The sequence below is a fragment of the Opisthocomus hoazin genome, chromosome 14 (genome assembly GCF_030867145.1).
Source record: "Opisthocomus hoazin isolate bOpiHoa1 chromosome 14, bOpiHoa1.hap1, whole genome shotgun sequence".
Taxonomy (NCBI): domain Eukaryota; kingdom Metazoa; phylum Chordata; class Aves; order Opisthocomiformes; family Opisthocomidae; genus Opisthocomus; species Opisthocomus hoazin.
The window spans coordinates 7,519,161-7,538,525 of NC_134427.1; the positions used below are offsets into that span (position 1 = coordinate 7,519,161).

At 66.4% G+C, this 19,365-nt stretch overlaps 2 protein-coding genes across 3 annotated transcripts; both read right to left on the minus strand.

Annotated features, from left to right (window-relative positions):
• Positions 1-165: 165 nt before the first annotated feature.
• NOX1 (NADPH oxidase 1) lies at positions 166-4,158 on the minus strand. The gene is made up of 11 exons (XM_075435423.1): positions 3,268-4,158; positions 3,106-3,190; positions 2,887-3,029; positions 2,635-2,816; positions 2,308-2,446; positions 2,116-2,208; positions 1,740-1,975; positions 1,497-1,659; positions 1,231-1,377; positions 931-1,055; positions 166-805 (listed from the first exon to the last, which is right to left on the minus strand). The coding sequence occupies exons 1-11, from the start codon at positions 4,153-4,155 to the stop codon at positions 679-681; spliced, it is 2,328 nt and encodes a 775-aa protein (XP_075291538.1). The 5' UTR covers positions 4,156-4,158; the 3' UTR covers positions 166-678.
• Positions 4,159-5,990: 1,832 nt separating this feature from the next.
• XKRX (XK related X-linked) lies at positions 5,991-19,126 on the minus strand. Of its 2 annotated transcripts, XM_075435425.1 has the most exons (5): positions 18,397-19,126; positions 14,417-15,787; positions 12,617-12,975; positions 9,838-10,097; positions 5,991-7,012 (listed from the first exon to the last, which is right to left on the minus strand). In XM_075435425.1, the coding sequence occupies exons 3-5, from the start codon at positions 12,907-12,909 to the stop codon at positions 6,267-6,269; spliced, it is 1,299 nt and encodes a 432-aa protein (XP_075291540.1). In that variant the 5' UTR covers positions 12,910-12,975; positions 14,417-15,787; positions 18,397-19,126; the 3' UTR covers positions 5,991-6,266. The 2 variants fall into 2 exon arrangements, with proteins under 2 accessions (XP_075291540.1, XP_075291539.1); XM_075435424.1 differs by lacking the exon at positions 14,417-15,787.
• Positions 19,127-19,365: the final 239 nt, after the last annotated feature.

The window sequence follows — 19,365 nt, forward strand, 5'->3', positions numbered from 1 at the left end:
CAGCCTTCTGTCCCCGCTGGCCGGGCGGGAAGGGCTCCGTGTGCGCTCGCTGGATCGCTCACCACACCGGCCTGCGCCGTCAGGGTGGTTTTTCCCCTCCTCTGCAAACGCTTCAGCAGAACTTGTTGCCTTTGAGCTGCGTTTGAAGGGGCCTGTGGGCTGGGGGGGGGCGCGGGCGGGCTCTGGGCGGTGGCAGCGGGTCCCCACGGAGGGGGACAGCTCACCCGCACCCCAGGCTTTTCCACTGCAGTCCTGGGAGGGGGCAGAGGGTGGGCTCCCGTCGCCCCTGCCCGGGCCGAGTCACCACCCTGGCTGCTGTTGCCCAGGAAAGCCGAGTTTAATTTGCCCTGTATGCGAAGGAGCGTTTAAACCCGGAGGGACGCGTCGAGCCCCCCTGCCCGCTCGGCGTGCCCGTCCCCATCCCGCGCTTCGGCCCAGCCCGCTGGGCGCTCCCCGGCTCCAGCAGCGTCCACGAGGACCCTGGCAGACCGGGATGCCAAGGCAGCAGTCTCCGGACCCGGGCTTCCTCCCGGAGGAGCAGTACCCGGCCGTGCCTTGCCTGGATTCCGTGCACGAGTCCCCCAGCGGGTGCTTGTCCCTGGCCTCCCCGACTCGCCCTGCAGTCGAGGCCAGACCCACAGCGTCCTCTGCCCGCTGTGCGCCCAGCCGGGCCACTGCTTAGAAGTTCTCCTTGTTGAAGTAGAACTGGACCTTCCTGGGGTCCAGGCTGGAGTGCTGGTGGCAAGACTTCTGCAGGCTCTTGGCCAAGGCCCCCGGCCCGCAGAGGAACACGCCGACCACCGACCTGCGCAGAGCACGGGGCCGTCAGCGCCGGGCGGCTCGGCGAGAAGCGAGTTGAGAGCTGGGTGCTGGGGGAGAGGTGGCGGCGCGTCCTGGCTCGGGCACCCCGCGCCCCTGCCTGGCTCTCACCTGGGGTGGGCTGCGGCCACCGCCGCAAACTCGCTGTTCCACATGGGCCGCCCGAAGATGGTTTTGTGCCGGAGGCCCGTCACCGTGTCCGTAGCGGTGTCGAAGCGGAGCGCCACGTTGTTGGCCTGGGCAGAGCGGGGACGGTGAGGACCCCGGCCACCACACGCAGCCCACCTCCAGGCCCTGACCGCAGGGGAGCACCCACCAAACGCCGTGCCCTGACCTCCGGCCGGCACGCTCGCCCAGCTCAGCCACCCCCCGCCTCCCCCTTGCCGTCGTGCCCGCCCGTGGCCAACTCACGATGCTGGTGTCCCAGCCGGTGAGGAAGAGCCGGTAGGTGAGAAAGTCTGCCTTGCCCGACTCGGCCATCTTCTGCTCCAGCGAGGCGAGCAGGTCGTTGAACCAGGCGAAGGCTCCCGTGTCGCGGCAGAGCCAGTAGAAGTAGATCTGGGGTGCAGGGGGAGAGGGGTTGCTTGAGGTGGAACAGAGCAGGAGGAGTGAAAGGATGCAAAACATCGAGGAACCCATGGAGAAACCCACGACTGGTCCCAGGAGCCGCCCCGTACCTTCTTGGTCTTGAGGGTCTGATCAGCCTGCTGGAACTTGTACCAGATGGACTTCAGGATGGAGGCGAAGGGGGTGACGCCGATGCCTGCTCCCACCAGCATGGCCACCTCGTACTGGAACACGTCCTCGCTGGCCGTGCCGAAGGGGCCATCCACCTCGATCCTGGCCGAGGGAGGGCCTGGGTGAGAGGCACGGCCTCCCCAGGTCCCTGGGATGGCCCGTTTGGGTGCTCCCCAGCCCACCTGGGCATCTCCGGCCTCTGCTGCTGGAAGGTGTCGATGAGGCGCTCCGTCCAGTCGCCGGCCGCCCGGATGTGGATGGAGAAGACGTCCTCCTCGGGCGCCGAGGTGAGGGTGAAGGGGTGCCACTCCAGCAGGGAGATGGCGGGGCAGTTGACGAAGATGTACTGCCCCACCTCCATGCGGAAGCCCTTCTTCTGCATCCGCAGCTCCAGCACGCGGGCAGGGTGCATCACCACCTGCAGGGCAGGGACGGGGCTCAGCGCCCAGCTCCTGTCCCGGGGCGGGGGGCTTCGGCAGCGGCCCCGGCAAGGAGCCATGGTACCGGTGGCTGCGAGGGCAGGCGCCAGCGGCAGGCACGGGCTCCTGCGCCACCCACCTTGGTGACAACCACCTGCTGCCGCCCACGCCAGACCCGGAGGAGCCGCTCGAAGACGTAGAGGAGGACGGGGGCCAGCACCCACTTCCAAGACTGTGGAGACAGAGGAGAGCGAAGGGGTGGGGAGAGCTGGGGCGTCACAAGGGCGAGGGACGGGCTGCTCCCCCCGCAGCCAGCCCGCCGCTGCCCTACCTCGGGGGGGATGCTCCCGAACTCGGGCTCCTTGCAGCAGTCGTGCCAGCAGTCCTTCTCCTCGCGCGTCAGATAGCGGGCGCAGCGCTGGGGGGGCACCTCCGCCACGCTCTCCTCTGTCTGCCCGCGCACCAGCCCGCTGCGGGGAGGCGAGGGGTGAGCCCGGGGGGCCCGGTCCTGCCCCCCGTCCCGGGCCGAGCCGCGCCGCGTGAGCCAGCGCCGGGAACGGAGCCCACAGCCTCGCCGGGGCTGCACCGCGGTCCCATCGGGGGTCGGCGGCCACCGCCCCGGCTGTCCCCGCCCTTGGGGAGCGGTGAGGAGCCTTACGCGATGCCATGGATGAAGAGGCCGGCGAAGTAGACGAGGAAGAGGTGGTGCGTGTACCAGAAGACCTCGAAGTAGTTCCTGCGGATGAACTCGGTGGAGGACGTGACCATGAGGATGAGGGCCAGCGTGATGAGGACCCCGGTCAGCCCCGGGATGGTGGTGAAGGCCACGTACTCGACAGTCTGCGGGGCGGCAGGAGGGTTACGGGGGTGGGGGCCGGGCGGTGGCGGGGGGCTGGGCGCCGGCGCTCACCGTCTGGTTGGAGTGGATGGGGTTCAGCCACTGGCTGCCCTGCAGGTGCATCTTGGAGAGGACGGCGGGCAGGCTGCCGTCGGTGGCTTGCTGGCTGCGGTTGTACCGCTCCAGGTTGAAGAGGTGGGCGATGGTGTGCACGGCTGGGCAGGGGACAGGCAGTCACCCGCTGGGCCACCTCCCCGTCCCCGCCGTCCCCCAGCCTGGTGCGGGCAGTACCTGTCAGCAGGGCCAGCGCGTAGGCCACCAGCTTGTGGAAGGTGAGGTTGTGGTCCAGCTGCTTGCGCAGCGTCCGCCGGCAGCACTGCGGGGAGAGGTGGCGGTGTCGGGGTGGGGACGGGGATGGGGATGGGGACACCTGCGCTGCCGCGGGGCACTCACCGAGCAGGTCCCGCGGAGGAAGGAGAGGAGGTTGCGGCAGACGGGCAGCAGGATCAGCATGCTGTTGAAGTTGAGGCACTTGGCCGATGCCCGGGCCCACGCCAAGGCGGACTGGGGAGAGAGCGGGGGCTGAGCGCCGACGTCCCGTGCCACGGCCGGGTACATCTGCCTGCAGCCAGGCTGTCCCCATGGCTCTGCCCAGCACGGCGCTGGGCTGGGACTGGGACGAGTGACGCCGAGCTGGGACGGATCGATGCTGCGCTGGGGCTGGGACTGTGGGATGCTGGGCTGGGGATGGGGAGGGAGTGATGCTGGGCTGGGGACTGGGACGGGTGATGCTGAGCGAGGAAAGGAGGGAATGATGCTGGGCTGGGAAGGAGTGATTCTGGGCTGGGGACTGGGAGGGAGAGATGCTGAGCCAGGAAAGGAGGGGTTGATGCTGGGCTGGGGACTGGGAGGGACCAATGCTGGGCTGGGGACTAGGACGAGTGATGCTGAGCCAGGAAAGAAGGGGATGATGCTGGGCTGGGAGGGGGTGGTGCTGGGCTGGGACAGGACAGGGACCCAGACAGGGACCAGCACGGAGCGATGCTGGGCTGGGGACCGGGACGGAGCGATGGCGGGCTGGAACGTGGCACGCCAAGGAAGGGGCGCGAGGTGCGGCAGCCCCCACCCCGCTGCAGGAGGGCTCCGAGGGGCACCGCGTGCCCGGTGATGGGAGCACCTTACCCCGAGGATGGCCCTGGTGTAGAAATACCGCTCGTCCAGGTCGAAGAACAGAAAGTAGTAGGTGAAGAGGAAGATGTTGATGCCCAGCCAGGCCGCCTGCGGGGGACAAGCTGCAGCCTGGTGAGGGACCCCAGCCCGGGACCCCCCCTCACCCCGCATCCCCCATGCACGAGGAAGGAGGAAAGGCAGGGAACGGCGGGAGGGCAGAGCTGGGCGGTGGTCGGGGCTGGGCGACGTGGGGAAGACTCCGGGAGGAGGACATTTCGCAGGGAGCTGGCTCAGCCAAGCCCCACCGCGCTGCCGCGCTCTGCCCAACCCTGCTGCGCCCCGCGCTGCCCCTCGCACAGCCAGCAAGTTTTCGCAGAGCTCCCAAAACCACTCTGCTTTGCATTCGTTTTAAAAAAAAATATATTAAAAAAAAAATGAAAATAACGCAACTTTCCACAAAGCCCCATTTCCCCAGGCGTTTGGAGCTCCCCGCACGGTGCCGAGCAGCCGGTGCGGTGCCGGCCGGGCAAGCCCCGTTACAGCAGCGATGCCGGAGCGCGGCACCGCACGCCGTCCCTGCGGCGCGGGCTCTCGCCGGGGCCTCCCGCTCCCACGCAGGGAGAGGGGCTCGTGGGCAAAGCAGCAGCGTTTCCAAGCTTTGCAGTGGGACCCCCCTCCCCTTCTCCTTCGAGCCGTGTTTTCCTCCTGTCTTCTGAACCCCATCCCTCCCCTGGCCGTCGCGATGCTCGTGGCTCCCTGCAGCCCAGCCCCAGGACAGCCCCCATTTCCCCCCTGAGCCCTCCAGGCTGTGCCCCCCGGTAACCCAGCCCCTCCTGGCAGACGAGGCCCCCAGCCCCACGCACTCACGAGGACAGCAGCCGAGAACCAGTGGTTGACCAGCCAGTTGCCCATGGTGCAACGTCCCCGCGCCCGCTGCCCGCCCGCCGTTTTATGGAGGCAGCGGGCGGTGCGGCAGCCCCGGCCGCGGGAACGGCACCACCGGGACTTTCCCCCCGCAGCCTTTGAGGAAATGCCGGGCGGTTTCAAAGAACACCTTCCAGGAAGGCAGGGCTGACCCCGTCGGCCAGCCCCGAAACCAGCCCCTGTGCCCATCGGGTACGGCCCCCCCGCTGAGGGGGTCCCCATAGCTGCGTGGCCAGGTGCTGCGGGGCATCAGGCTGCTCCTCCTGGGCTTTTTGTAGTGTCCGGGGACAAAAATCAGCTTTTTTTAAGGTAGATAGAAACTTCCTGATGGGAGGAGGTCGCAGAGCATCCGTCCCGTGCCCGGCTCAGCAGATGTGACTCTCCCTGGCCTCCCTCACCAGCCTCCGCTGCCCCCATTTGACAAGACCACGGCCAAGGGAGCAGCATCCCCGGGGCACAGCACTGTGCCGGTGCCAGGATCCGGCCTGGGGCCCCATGCCGGGGAGGGCAAAGGAAGACCCCGCACCTGAGAGGCTGCAATGCTGCACCTCCGCGGGCACCCCGGCCTGGCACCCAGCACCCTCCCCGCCAAGCTGACCCCACAGATGGTTTCTGAGGGAGGGTCACACTCCTGGTTTGGGATGAGGACCCCTGGGTCCCATCAGCATCCCCATCGCCGTGCCAGCCGCCCTTCTCTCCCGCCTGCCCTCCTCCGCGGTGCCCGGTGCTGCGGCACCCACGCCAGGAACACCCACGGCTCCTGCCAGGATCGGGGTGCGGGGCCTCCCGCCTGGAGGAACAGGTTGGGCAGGATTGCTCCTCGCTGGCGTGCAGAGCTGCCCCTGGCCCGCGGCCACGGCCACAGACGAGGCCACCCCCACCCCGCCATGCTCCCGCACCCCATCGGCTGCATCGCGGGGCTGCCCCGCGTCCCCACTTCCCGCTGGCGCAGCCCCGGCTCGGTGCCCACGAACGCGAGGGCTACGCGGGCAGCGGGCGTGCGCACCCACGCCAGCCCCGGCGGGACGGTCCCCACCCCGGGCGTGAGTCACCGGCCGCCCGCCAGCACCCGGACGCGCAGACACAGCCAAGGTTCTTTACTGCTTCCAACAGCCCTGCCGGCACCCGCGGCCCCGAGGTCACCGTACGGCCCGCAGCAGGCGGGCGAGGGTGCCGGGCACCCCGGGGGCAGCCGGCTCGCAGGGGTCTGGGCACCCCGAGAGTCCTTCGTGTCCACTGCCTGTCCCCCTGCCACCGCGGGGACGCAGCGGGACGCACTGCAGGGCCAGCAGCCTCTGGCATGGCGTATGCCACGAGCCGCTCCAGTTGCCGCATCCGGAGCCGGGCGCTGCCGTGCCTCAGACGATGCTGTGCCGCACGCCGGGCTCGTGGGGGGCCTGGAGGCGCAGAGGGGTCCCCGGCGCGTGCCGGCGGCAGCAGACGCAGTGCAAGAAGTCGGCGACGTTGTGGTGGAAGAGCTGGCGGCAGGGGTGCAGGTACTGGAAGAAGAGGAGCATGAAGTAGATGCCCAGGCAGTAGCCCAGGAGCAGCTGCACCACCAGCAGCGGGGTGCAGATGTTCTCGTAGACATCTGTCTTAAAGAAGTACCAGAGGACGACCAGGGCCGTGTTCTCCGCCAGCCGGGCCACGTAGTAGATGGCCAGGCGGCCCCAGTTCTGCGACTTGTCGATGAGGTCCCGGTCGGCCAGCTTGAGCTGCACGGCCGACCAGCAGAACATGTTGATGCCGGCATAGAGGAGGGTGAAGGCGCAGAGCACCACCACCGTGCCCACCCGGCTGAAGTTCTTCTCGATGTTGTCGGGCAGGCGGGTGCCGCTCCGCCAGAACTGCACCCAGGGCAAGAAGAAGACCACCAGCAGGTTGGCCAGGGCGATGGGGATGATCCAGTGCTTGAAGACGGTGCTGAAGAGCACGAGGACGGTCACGCGGGTGGAGATCTCCAGGCTGCGCCACAGCACGATACAGAGGAAGGCCAGCGGCCGCAGCTGGACCTTGTAGTCATCGTACTTGACCTGGATGGCCAGGACGTTGCAGACGAGCGCGCCGTAGGTGACCGACACCAGGCAGATGCCCATGAGGATGGCTGCAGAGGGAAAGGGCAGGGGAATCGGGCAGTGCCGGGGACCGGCTTGTGTGCCGGGCCGCTCTGCTGCCCTGGGTGCGAAGCCTGGGGTGCCAGCCCTGGGTGCAGAGCATTAGGTGCCAACCCTGGGTGCGAAGCATGGGGTGCCAGCCCTGGGTGCAGAGCGTGGGGTGCCAGCCCCATGTGCAAAGTGCAGGGTGCCAGGCACCGGGGCTCGCAGCAGGAGGCTCAGTGCGAGCGCTGCTGGGACAGCTGGTGGCTGGTGGTGACAGACCCCAGGACGGGGTGGCTGTGGGGGGTCCTGCAGGCAGCAGGAGGCTCTGCTCCCGGATTTTCTCCCTACACCAATAAACCAAGAGCCTTTGTCGAACCGGGGCCAATTCTGTGCTTGACCCAGGCGCCCACCCCCCTGCTCTCTGCAGGAAATGCTGCTCACGGGGGAGTGGGGCACCATCTGTGCTGTGAGCATCCCTCTGTCCTCACCTGGGCCAAGAGCCGCACCACCGCAGCCCTCCATTCACCTGGGAGGACATCAAGACCCACCCTCCGCTGGGAGCTGCCAAGCCAAGGTCATTCCCAGGGAATGCCGGCGGCTGCTCGCGTTCGGCACAGCCAGGAAAACCGTGGGGCAGAAACAGGGAAGCGCGCAGCTGGTCCCAGTCGCGCCGCGCTGGTGGTGGCAGCTGGGAGCTGCGGGGCCCAGGCGAGACACCCGAGCTGAGGGGAATCGCCCGAAACCCATCAACCAGGGTTCGCTTCCCACGTCTGCTGCTGGGAGTGTGCTGGGGGTCATCTCTGCAGCTCATCGGGGCCACAAAGGTGATCCGAGGGCTGGGACACCTCTGCTGTGAGGACAGGCTGAGGGAGCTGGGGCTGTTCAGCCTGGAGAGGAGAAGGCTCCGCGGTGACCTTAGAGCAGCTGCCAGTGCCTGAAGAGGTCTTACAAGAGAGAGGGGGACAGGCTTTTCAGCAGGGCGTGTAGTGACAGGACAAGGGGTAACAGCTTTGGACTGAAAGAGGGCAGATTTAGATTAGATACAAGAAATAAATTCTTTACGCTGAGGGTGGTGAGGCCCTGGCCCAGGTTGCCCAGAGAAGCTGTGGCTGCCCCCTCCCTGGCAGCATCCAAGGCCAGGTTGGATGGGTCTCTGAGCACCCTGGTCTGGTGGAAGGGGTCCCTGCCCATGGCAGGGGGGTTGGAATGAGATGATCTTTAAGGTCCCTTCCAACCCAAACCACTCTATGACTCCGTGATTCTATGACCCTCCTGCCTCCACCGCTCCTACTCCCCAGCACGCCCTCGCAGGGGGCCATGGTGGGGGGAGCTTTCCACAGAGCATCTCCCATGCTCCCCCCCTACGCGCCTGCCGCGGGCGCAGCGGGCGAGGCCGGGGCTGGGCGAGCGGGTGGGCGAGGGCGGCTCCTGCACCGGGTCGGAATGGCGCAAGAGCACTCCTGCCCGCCCGGCTCCCGGCGTGCCGCAGCGGGATCGAAGAGCTGGCTCCGGCACATCCAGCCCCCAGCACAGAAACACCCCGCGGGCAGGCGAGGGAGCCTGGGAGCGCTGGGCCGGGAGCTCCGGCTGTTGGGAACGGCTCAGACACAGATCCAATGGAGGGACCACGGGGAAGGCAGAGCCTGTAGCTAGCCGGAAAAAACCAGAATCACAGCATGGTGGGGGTTGGAAGGGACCTCTGTGGGTCACCCAGTCCAATCCCCCTGCTGAAGCAGGGTCACCCACAGCAGGCTGCACAGGACCTTGTCCAGGCGGGTCTTGAATATCTCCAGAGAAGGAGACTCCACAGCCTCCCTGGGCAGCCTGTTCCAGTGCTCCGTCACCCTCAGAGGGAAGAAGTTCTTCCTCAGGTTCAGACGGAACTTCCTGTGCTTCAGTTTGTGCCCATTGCCCCTTGTCCTGTCACTGGGCACCACTGAAAAGAGTCTGGCCCCGTCCTCCTGACACCCACCCTGCAGATATTTATAGGCATTTATAAGGTCCCCTCTCAGCCTTCTCTTCTTCAGGCTGAACAAGCCCAGCTCCCTCAGCCTCTCCTCACAGGACAGATGCTCCAGTCCCCTCATCATCCTCATAGCCCTCCACTGGACTCTCTCCAGTAGCTCCTCATCTTTCTTGAACTGGGGAGCCCCGAACTGGACACAGTACTGCAGTTGGGGCCTCACTAAGGCAGAGTAGAGGGGAAGAAGAACCTCCCTCGACCTGCTGGCCACACTCCTCCTAATGCACCCCAGGATCCCATTGGCCTTCTTGGCAACAAGGGCACACTTCTGGCTCATGGTTAACCTGTCATCCACCAGCACTCCCAGTCCCTCTCCACAGAGCTGCTCTCCAGCAGGTCCACCCCAGCCTGTACTGATGCATGGGGTTGTTCCTCCCCAGGTGCAGGACCCTGCCCTTGCCCTTGTTGAACCTCATCAGGTTCAACAAACCCAATCACTAACGCAGACTGGAGCACCTGGGACCGGGACATGACACTTTCACGGGACGGATGGCACGGCTCTGCAGGGCAGACATCTGCAAGCACCAGGGCTGGGAGCAGAGCCCGGCGCCTCGATCACAGCCGCGCTTCCCACTCTCCCTGGTCTCACTCCAAGCCGGAAAGCAGAGCGCTGGGTGTGGGAAAAGCAAACCAGGGGACAAGTGCTCAGCCTCTGCGGGTCACACTCCATGTTTAGGGGTGTCCCTGGCAACTCCCAGAGTTTCGCTCGGGTGCCACAGTGGCACCTATGGCTACGGAGCTGCCATCGTGCCCTGGTGGGATCCCACCCGCACGTGCCGGGGCAGCCTGCGTGCAAGGCACCCTCACCTCGGGTGGCAGGGACGTACTTCTCCAGGATGCTGATGTAGAGCTGGAGGGTGAGCTGCGGCGTGGAGCCCAGGAAGGCCTGGATGACGGCCACGCGCTTGAAGGCGTTGCGGTGCGTGGCCAGCCGCCGCTCCGAGTGTCCCACCTCCTGCTCCATCTCCACCTCGTAGCCCTGCCGCAGGTGCCGCTTGCGGGTGATGGTGACGTAGGGCTCCTCCTCCTTCCCCGACCAGCAGTACACGACCAGGGCCTCCACGCACCTGCGGGGACGCGGCAGCATCACCCCACCCACCACCCTGCTGCCCCCAGCCCCTCTCCCGGCACCCCTGGACCCCCTCACCTGGTGCTGGCCGGACCCCACTCCTGCTGGGCGCAGCCCAATGGATTCGGGGAACTGGGACGTCAGGACGAGGGCAGGGGCACACCGGGACCACGGCGATGCCCAGTGGCTGCTCCGGGGGGAAGCGTGTGGGGCAGGGGGACAAAACCCACCCCGGTGAGGGGTGCAGCAGCTGCGGCAAGGGGTGCAGCGCCCAGGGCAGGGACACTGCAGCTCTGCGGGGGGCTGGAGCCACTCGAAGGGGTTAAACCCCTCGGGCTCTGCTTTCCCCCCTGGCACAAAACCCGGGGAGGCAAGAGAAACTTCCTGAACACGTCTTTGATCTCTCCTCGAGCAGAAGGCTTCTAGGCTTCCTCCTCGGTGGGGACGGCAGGAAGGGGAGCGGGGTGTGACAGGGGCAGATAAGACGGCTCTTCCGCAGTGCCCTCCCCGCGGGCACCCTCCCGCGCGGGCAGGGGAGCCGAGCTTCTCCCGCGCCGCTCCCCCCGCGAGGCCGGCGGGACCCCCGGCCGCTCCGCGCGCAGCCGTGAGGCGGGTGTGTGCGGGCCAGAGGCGATGGGCCCAGGAGGACCCACCCGAGAGGCTTGGCTCCCACCCGGGGACGAGCTGGCTCTGGGACCACGGGACGCGATTATTTACGAGCGTTCATCAGGACGGCAGAATTTGTGCTGTTTCAGACCCAAATGGACTGAGGTTTTTGGATAAATTCTCTTGCCAGACCACGCCAGCGCTCATGGCTCATCGCAAACCCTAACGGGAAGACGGTCTCATCCAAAAAGCGCAGCCGGTGCCCTGCCAGACCTTCTCAGCAGGCTGGGCTCCATCCCCGGCGCGGGGAGCCGACCGAAGCAGCCCCCCCGGCAGCTCTGCCTGGCTCTGGAAGCAGCCGAGCAGCACCGCGACCACCTCCGTGGTCAGGCACCGAAGACGAACCGTGGTGACGAGGACAACCCCGGCGCCCGGCTCGTTTCCGGTGATGGAAGAAGCGCGGTGCAGGCCGCGGTGCTTCTGCAGCTGCGTGGACACGGCGTGCCCCGAAGCGTGGGGAAGGAGCCCTGCAGACATGGCGTTGGCAGCGGGCAGGGTGGCCAGGGCGACGGCAGCCCCGGCAGGCACCGCAGCATTCCCAAGGAGTGAGAGATCGGCACCGCTCCGGCTTGTGCCACATCCACCCCCTCGGCGGCCCCTCAGCTCCCACGCCAGCCCTGCTCCTGCACCCAGCTCCTCTCCTCCATGTCCCAGGACCTTTCCTGGGGGCAGGACCCTTGTCCCCATCCACCCTCAAGCACCCCAGCTGGGATGTGCGTCTGAGCTCCCAACCGAAGCCAGACGACGGCCAGACCCAGTGGCAGCGGGAAACGCCGGCTGCAGAAAGCAACCGCAGCCCTTCTTCGGCAGCTGAGATGCCACAGGCTGGGAGAGCCGAGTCCTCCAGGGGCGAGGGTCCAGCCGGCGGGAGAGCAGCAGAACCCCCCGGCAGGACCACCGCACCGCTGGAGAGGGGTGGGCCAGCAGAAGGCCTCCGCGGGCCGGGAGCAGCGGTGACCCCGGGGAGAAGGGGGACGGGGAGCCGGCAGGAGCAGCCCTGGGCACGCCGGGTCTGTGGCACCGACAGATCGCTGCCGACAGCCGGTGTGCGGAGCACCCCGCCCTGCTCCCACCCGGTGCCCACAGGCTGCTGGGGGTCCCCGCATCCCCTGACGGGGTCCCTGCATCCCCTGACGGGGTCCCTGTATCCCATGCCGGGAGTCCCCGCATCCCCTGATGGGGTCCCTGCTTTCCCTGCTGGGGGTCCCTGCGTCCCCTGCCGGGGGTCCCTGTGCCTCATGCTGGTGTCTCTGCTTTCCCTGACGGGGGTCACTGTGCCAGGGGTTCCTGCATCCCCTGATGGGGTCCCCACATCCCATGCTGTGGGTCCCTGCATCCCCTGCCAGGGGTCCCTGTGCCTCATGCCGGGGTCCCCGCTTTCCCTGTCAGGGGTCCCCACACCCCATGCTGGGGGTCCCCGCATCCCCTTCTGGGGGTCCCCAAGCTCTATGCTGGAGTCCCCACATCCCATTCTGGGGGTCCCTGCATCCCCATGCTGGGGTCCCCGCTTTCCCTGCCGGGGGTTCCCACGCCCCATGCCAGGGTCCCCGCATCCCGTGCCGGGGGTCTCCACATCCCCTTCTCAGGGTCCCCATGCCCCATGCCGGGGGTCCCTGCATCCTCTTCTGGGGGTCCTCACACCCCACGCCGGGGGTCCCCGCTCCCCATGCCGGGGGTCCTCACGCCCAATACCGGGGGTCCCCCCACCCCATGCCGGGGTCCCTGCTTTCCCTGCCGGGGGTCCCCACATCCCCTGCTGGGGGTCCCCGCTCCCCATGCCGGGGTCCCCTCATCCCCTCCTCGGGGTTCCCGCTCCCCGCGCCGGGGGTCCCCGCTCCCCGCGGCGCTCACCTGATGAGGGGCCCGAGCTGCAGCAGGTGCATGAGCAGGACGAGGGGGCGGTCGCGGCTGAGGTCGCGGTGCACGAAGGTGAGGGTGAGCTGCACCAGGACGGAGGGGCAGAGCACGAAGAAGACGGTGAGCGCCAGCCAGAAGCGGTCGTCGGTGTGGCCGTAGGAGAGGCAGAGGACGGCGGCCGCCGCCCCCTCCCCGCAGAACAGAGCCGTCGAGAAGACGATGCCGAGCGGCAGCTTCGCCCGCGACGGGGCGGCGGCGGGCGGGCAGCCCCCGCTCGGGCCCTCCATCCCGGCCCCGGCCCCGGCCCCGGCCCCGGGCCCGGGCCCTCAGCCCCGCCGCGCCGCCATCCCGGGCTGCCGGGGAGAGAGGAGCGGCGCTGAGGGGAGGGGCGGGGCCGGGAGGGGCGGGGCGGGGCCAGACGCGCGACCCCGCCGCGAGGTGCCGCGACGGGGGGTCCCGTCGGGCCGAGCCGGGCCCCGGCGGGGAGGGGGCGGCCGCCCCGGGCCCGCCCCGACGGAAGGCGGTGGGCGAGACGCCCCGCCGGGCCCCGAGCCTCCACGCTGGGGTCCCCCCGGGCCAGGCATCCTCGCCGGGCGCCCCCCCCGGGCCCCCAGCCCCGGGACAGCCCCACCTGCACCCCCATCTTTGCCCGGGAGCCTTCACCCCAAGGCTCCCCATCTCCGCCCGTCCCTCAGCCTGACCCACACGCCAGGACCCCCCCGTCCGCGAGCCCGGGACCTCCCTGCAGCACCCACCCTCGGACCCCCCCTCAACTCGGACCCCCCCCCAATTCAGGCAGGCCCGGGGACGGCGGGTGCCAGCGTGGGTGCCAGCCCTGCCCACAGCCAGCCCCGCGGCTTTCACCGGCCGTTTGCTGCCTGCCCCGCTACCCCCCAGCTCCGGGGGCTGAGCCCCAGCTCCAGCCCCTGGCAAGGGGGCGTGGGGCTGGGCCAGGGCACCCACCACCCCCCGGCCCGGCACCCCGCGGGGCAGCCTGTGGGCCGAAGGGTGTTGCCGAGGCAGGGAGCAAGTTCTGGTGTCTCACAAGCCGAGCAGCGGCAGGGCCACCCCTTGGGGTCCAGCGACTTGGGTGGGATGCTGCGGGGCAGATGTGGTTCCTGCATCCTGGATGCTCCTATGCCTGGGTAGGGGGTCGTGAAGACCACCCTGGCCTACAGCTGAGCAGCAGGGTGCTTTTCCCATCGCCTTCAAGCATCCACCTTCAAGGTGCTGGGATATTTGACTCGCTGACGGAGCCAGAATTCACATTGCTGCGCTCGCTGCTCAGCCCCACGTCCCCTCCTGGCTGTCCCGCCTGCGGTCCGGGCCCGGGGAGCCCAGCTCAGCTCCACATCCCAGTCACCAGCGCGGCGGTGGCAACGCGAGGCTGGCTGGGCCGCTCCCCTCATCGATGGCCGTGGGGGTCCCCGCTCTGCCCGGCACTCGCAGTGGCCCCCAGCACCAGCCCTGCCTGCAACGCCCGAGCGCGTGCTGCCTGCCGGATTGCCCAGTCCAGCCCGGGCACACGCGCCGGTGGGCTGGGAGAGACGGGACAGGGCGGGGAGTGGCTGAGGTCGGCCAGTTGCCACTGGTTTACGCAGATCGGGAAGTCTTAGGTAACCTTTGAAAGGCACTTGGTGTTCATCGCCCGGCAGCCAGGCCAGCTCACAAGGAGGTGCCTGTGCTGACCGCAGGGATGCCATGTCCGTCCCTTGCCTGGCCCCGCGCAAGCCAAAAACATGAAACTCCCCTCAAATCCCACTTTCCCCCATTTTACCGGGCCGGAAGCATTACCAGGGCTATCAGGCAGATAGCAGAGCTGGGGATAAAACCGTCTGAGACCTCGGAGACCGCGTCTCCTCCGACGGCAGCTCCTGCGCAGAAGCCGTCCCGGTCTCTGCAGCTGCTCAGCGCTTTTCCTTCCAACGCTGAACAGCTGCTCTGGGAAACCACAGACAGCATGAGCTCACAGGGACTGGCCCGACCGGAGGGGACGGGAGACCTACGTGTGACCGCTCAGCTCTGGTATGATAGTTACATATTTTCAAGCCGTTTTCGGAAAACAGCCTCTCCAAAAATAGCCTTAGCAGGTCAGAGGGCGAAGGGAACGGCGCCCAAGCGAAGGCGCCTGCCCACCAGCCCTGCGGCTCCTGCAGACGCCCGGGGTGGGAGCTCTGCACCGGCAACGGCTGCGCCGGCCCCGGCACGCAGCCTGGCTGGGCACTCCGCCGGCGACGGCGCATCGTGCGGCGCTGCCAACTGCGCCCACACCTCTGTGTTAGCAGCAAGAGCAACGTGCCATTTATACCATTTATGCAATTTCCATTTACCCAAATTAAAAGCATCCCCCAGGAGTCTGGCAGGTCACCAAGCCCTCGGCTGAGCAATGCCTGGGCTCCGACTCATCGTATTTTTAATGTCACCTTCCTCTGCTTCATGATGAAATACTTCAGAGCAATTGTTTAAGCAGTCAGGAATTCCAGTGCTGCGTCCAGGAGCCTCGGTGGCAATGGAAGGACGAAGCCTCACAGTGCTTCCCACTCTGGTTATTATCCCATTTTCTGGTTCTGGGCTGTTTTCTGGTTCACGGGGTGCGTCACCGCTCCAGCCTAACCCTACCTGCCCGCAGCTCAGCGCTGTAAAAGCAGACCGTGAACGCGATCGGTGTCACAGATAGCATCAGCCAGCGCTCCTGCCCCCGCTGCCTCCGCCACGCCCTGCCTCGACGCCTGCGCCTCTGCCCGCAAACCCAGCACGGCTCCGGCTGCGCAGACGCCCTGGGACACTGCCGCCACGGAGCCGCCGGCTGACCCGGAGCTGCGGCAAGCCGGGAGGGACAGCCCGGGCGCTGGGAACATTCCACCCGGGTGATCCCACGTGCGGTGGCTGGATCCCGGGCCAGCAGAGCGGGCAGCTTCTGGCCGGCCCTGGCCCAGAGCCCGCCGAGGAGCTGTGGTCTGGATGGGTGACTTCCAACGCCACGAGAAGCTGCCGTGGAAGTGCCCATCAGGGTATGACCCAAGGTGCCAGGCAGAGGGGGACTGTGCTGGTCTCTCTAGGGCCACGTGAGAAAGCGCAGGGTTTTCGATGGGTGGCAGCTTCTTTACCTGACAGCAGCGCTTCGAAGCTCATGTGTTTTTGCAGACCTCACAGTCAGGAGCTGGACTAGGAGCAAAAGGCAGAGGGAAGGAGAAAACAGTGTTTTCCCTGCACAAGGATGGCGGGGTGCTGCCCGAGACCCTGCCCCGTGCCTTGCTGCAGGCACCAGCGTTTGGGAGTCTCCCCCTACCCGGGGATGCCCAAGGCACCGGCCACCACGCGCACGTGTCAGTTCTCCCCTTCCCACAAACGCCTGCCCTGTCCTGGAGAGCAACCCATCTTCATTATTTTCTTAATCTCAACCTTCATTATTCTTTTAATCCCAACCTTTGTTATTTTCTTAATCCCAGTGTTCACGTAACGCGGTTTGAGCGCAGGCCTGTGGCAGCGGTGGCTGCTCGGCGTGTGAAATGCGGGATTTGCTGCACCAGGGTGTGAGAGCCCGGGCTGTACGTGGGGTGGGAGACGGCTCCCTTGCCGGCTCTCACTCTGAAAATAGCCATGTCTGCTCTACACATGCCTGCCTGGCTCAGCTCCTGTAAAAGGAGAAGAGAAAAGCTGTTTGGAAACGGCAGGGAGCTCCTTGCCAAGGCCCTTAAAGAGCCCCGGTGGGAGAGCTGCCGGCACGCTCCCGCGAGCTCTCCTCTGCCCGGGACCCTGCCACTGCACCAGGACCCGGAGCGGACGTCGCTCCCAGAGCGCTGGCTGGGACATGCCAAGCACACGCTGCCGGCTGCCCAAATATAGCCCTACAGCTCACAGAGACGGAGGCAGCTGCTCGCGGTGCGGGGACGGCCGCGCTCCCCCCGCGGCCCTTTCGGAGCTGAAACCTCTCCACTCTGTGCTGTGGATTAAACGTTCGGCCGTTGTCCCACAGAGCGGTGGTGGGGATGTGCTGATCCCCCAGTGACCCCGTGCGCTGGGTGAACTGGAAACCATGAAGGGTTCCCCAGCTCGCCATGCAGGGGACGCAGGCACCCGCGCTGCCCCGACCGGCGGCTGCGGCGTCCCCAGGAATCTGCGAGCCGGCAGCTTTTTACTTAGTTTGGAAATAGCTTTGCGAATGACTGGTTTTCACAGCCTAAGCTGTTTGGATTTTGCATTGCTTGCTCAGTAACTCAGCTGTATTTTCCCCTGCCCCAGCAGTCTGTGGAATAGCTTCTGGTCGGGGAAATACTTTTTCCATTCGCTTCATCACGCGGCTGCGTTTGCTGCTCCGGTTCCTCACCCGGCTTTAGCTTGCTGGGAGGCAAACTGGTGCCTGCCCCGAGGACCTCACCCCTCTAAAGCTCACTGCAGGCTGGAGGCGGTGCTGAGCCCACTGCCGGGCTGGGTGCTGCCACAACCGGCGTGCTCCTCCGGCACGGGCCACGCCACTGCTGCCTCACGGCTGAAATTCTACAACAAGAAAACGGAATGGCCTTCTTCGGGCGAATTCGTAGATCTTTGCGATAATTACACATTTTGAAGCCATGCCTCTTTGGCTACAGCCCCGGCTCAGGCAGCGGGTGATGCCGCAACACTAAACCAGGCAGGAAGGGTTAAAATGACTTTTAATTAACTGATTGCCCCGTCCCACCTGCTGTAAGAGTATACAGCCCTGGCAGCGTGCTCACCCAGCCAGGCTGCGCCTGCGCGCCCGGCATCCTGGCAGGCAGGAGGGATGGTTTACACTCTCCTTTCCCCCACGCTTGGCTGCGGGTGAGCAGCAGGAGCACTGTAATAACCTCAGCAAAACCACTGTAAGAGCCCGGGGAGGGCTTGTAGCAGTCACAGGGACATCACAGAGCTGGGTGCACGGTGCGGGAGCGAGCTGGCAGCTTCCCCACGCAGCAGGGAGCGAAGCAAACCCCGGCACAGGACCTCGCACTGAAATCCAAGCCTCTCCCAGGAATTCATGTGCGCTCTGGCTGGAAAGCACTCAGCCAGAAATGGGGTGAAAAGCAAGCAGCTCCCTGCACGCTTCCTCCCCTGCTTCTGCGTCCGCAGCAGGGTGCTGGTACCGGCGGCAGGGGAGAAAAGAGCACCCCAGAAAAACAACCTCCCTTGCCCAAAATAGCTTGCAAAATGGTTGCTGGCAAACATTCCCGGTGCCCCAATTCACCACCAACAGGTCTCCATGGCACAGGCTGTGATTATCTTGCATTTCCAGCCTGACCGCGGGGTGTTTGCCTGTAATTAGCTCTCGGGATTTAGGAGCTCGTATGATCCGGGGTTATCGTTAGCCACCAGAGCTGTGCTGGGATTTAAAGGGACGATGCGGCTATTTGCGTATCTGCCGTGCTGCTGCCATCATCCGATGCGTTAAATAGAAACACGAGTCCCTCCCGAAAGCTCGAGTATGTGTCCTCGCCCCACTGTGGGTGCTTTTTTGGGCAGGGACGCCATGGTCCTAAGCAAAGCAGGACAGCTTGCTTGTAAATATTTCCTCCGGGACTCATAGGTCCTTGCCCTCACCTCGGTTTTGGTGCTGTGCTGGGTCAAGGCTCTGGGTAAACGCTATAGGCAGCCCCTATAGCTCTGCGCTGCCCGCTCCTTTCCCTTGCAAGCTGTCATTCCCCACGTGCAAGCTCCCCAGTCCTGCCACTGCCATCCCCCCCTGCTCTGCTCCTCACCCCAGGGATCCCGAGCGGGGGGTCCCGGTGTGCCTGATGCCCCCTTGGACATGTACTCACGGGGTCTAGGGAAGCCACGGCCGGGCAGCCCGCCAGCCCACGTCCATCTGCGCTTCTCCGCGGTCCCTGTGGTTTCGCCTCCGTCCCTCGCTGGCAGAAATAGCCCCAGACACGTGCTGCCTTCCGGGGAGCGACGCCAGGGGCCGAGCAGACCCCGCACCCCGGGCACAGCCCTCCCTCAGGGGTCCCGCTGGCACCAGCGGCACTAGAGGGTCCAGCCCGGCACGGTGCTGGGGCACGGTCCAGTAACAGCTCCGGTGAGGAACATCTCCAGTTATCCACCAAGATAATAAATTCTGCCTTAGGGTTTCTCACCTGGCAACAGTCACCAAGGAAACCCGGCCGGCTGCTGCGGGTCCCCGCTGGCAGTGCCCGGAGGGGTCCCCGCGGTGCTGGCAGAGGGGCTCCGGCTGCGCCCCGGCCGGTGGCTGTGTGGGCAGAGGTCCAGCCGCCTGTGCTGTAACCTGAGCCCGGGCCCCGCAAAACGCCCGTCGATCTGGGCTTGGCCCTCGCGCTGCCTCTCCGGAGTAGAGCGTGGGTTTCACCGGATTTGGGGTGGGTTTTGAGGTTCCCCCAGCCGTCGAGCCCTGTTTGTGTGCGTCAGGATCTGCCTCCGGTGCCCTGCGGGTTTCCCAGCCCCAGGTGCTGGTCTGGCTGGAGATTTTGGACACTTGTGTCAAAAGCAGCTCAGAGACCTCTAGAAATCTGTCGGTGCCGGAGGCAGACGGACTCTCGCTGCTCCTCGGGGAGGAGGCCATGCCGCTGCCTCCAGGGCTGCCTGCCTCATGGCACTGCCTGATTTACAGCACCCGTGGTTGTGCCTGTTCCTGTCCCCTGCCCGGCCGTCCCCTGGCAGTGCCACCCCTTGGCGCAGGGACAACCGCTGTGGTTCCCAGCGGGTCATTTCAGCCCCGGTACGGCTAATTCTGCAAAAGGCTTCCAGAGCCGTGCTGCCCGCAAACCTGGTCC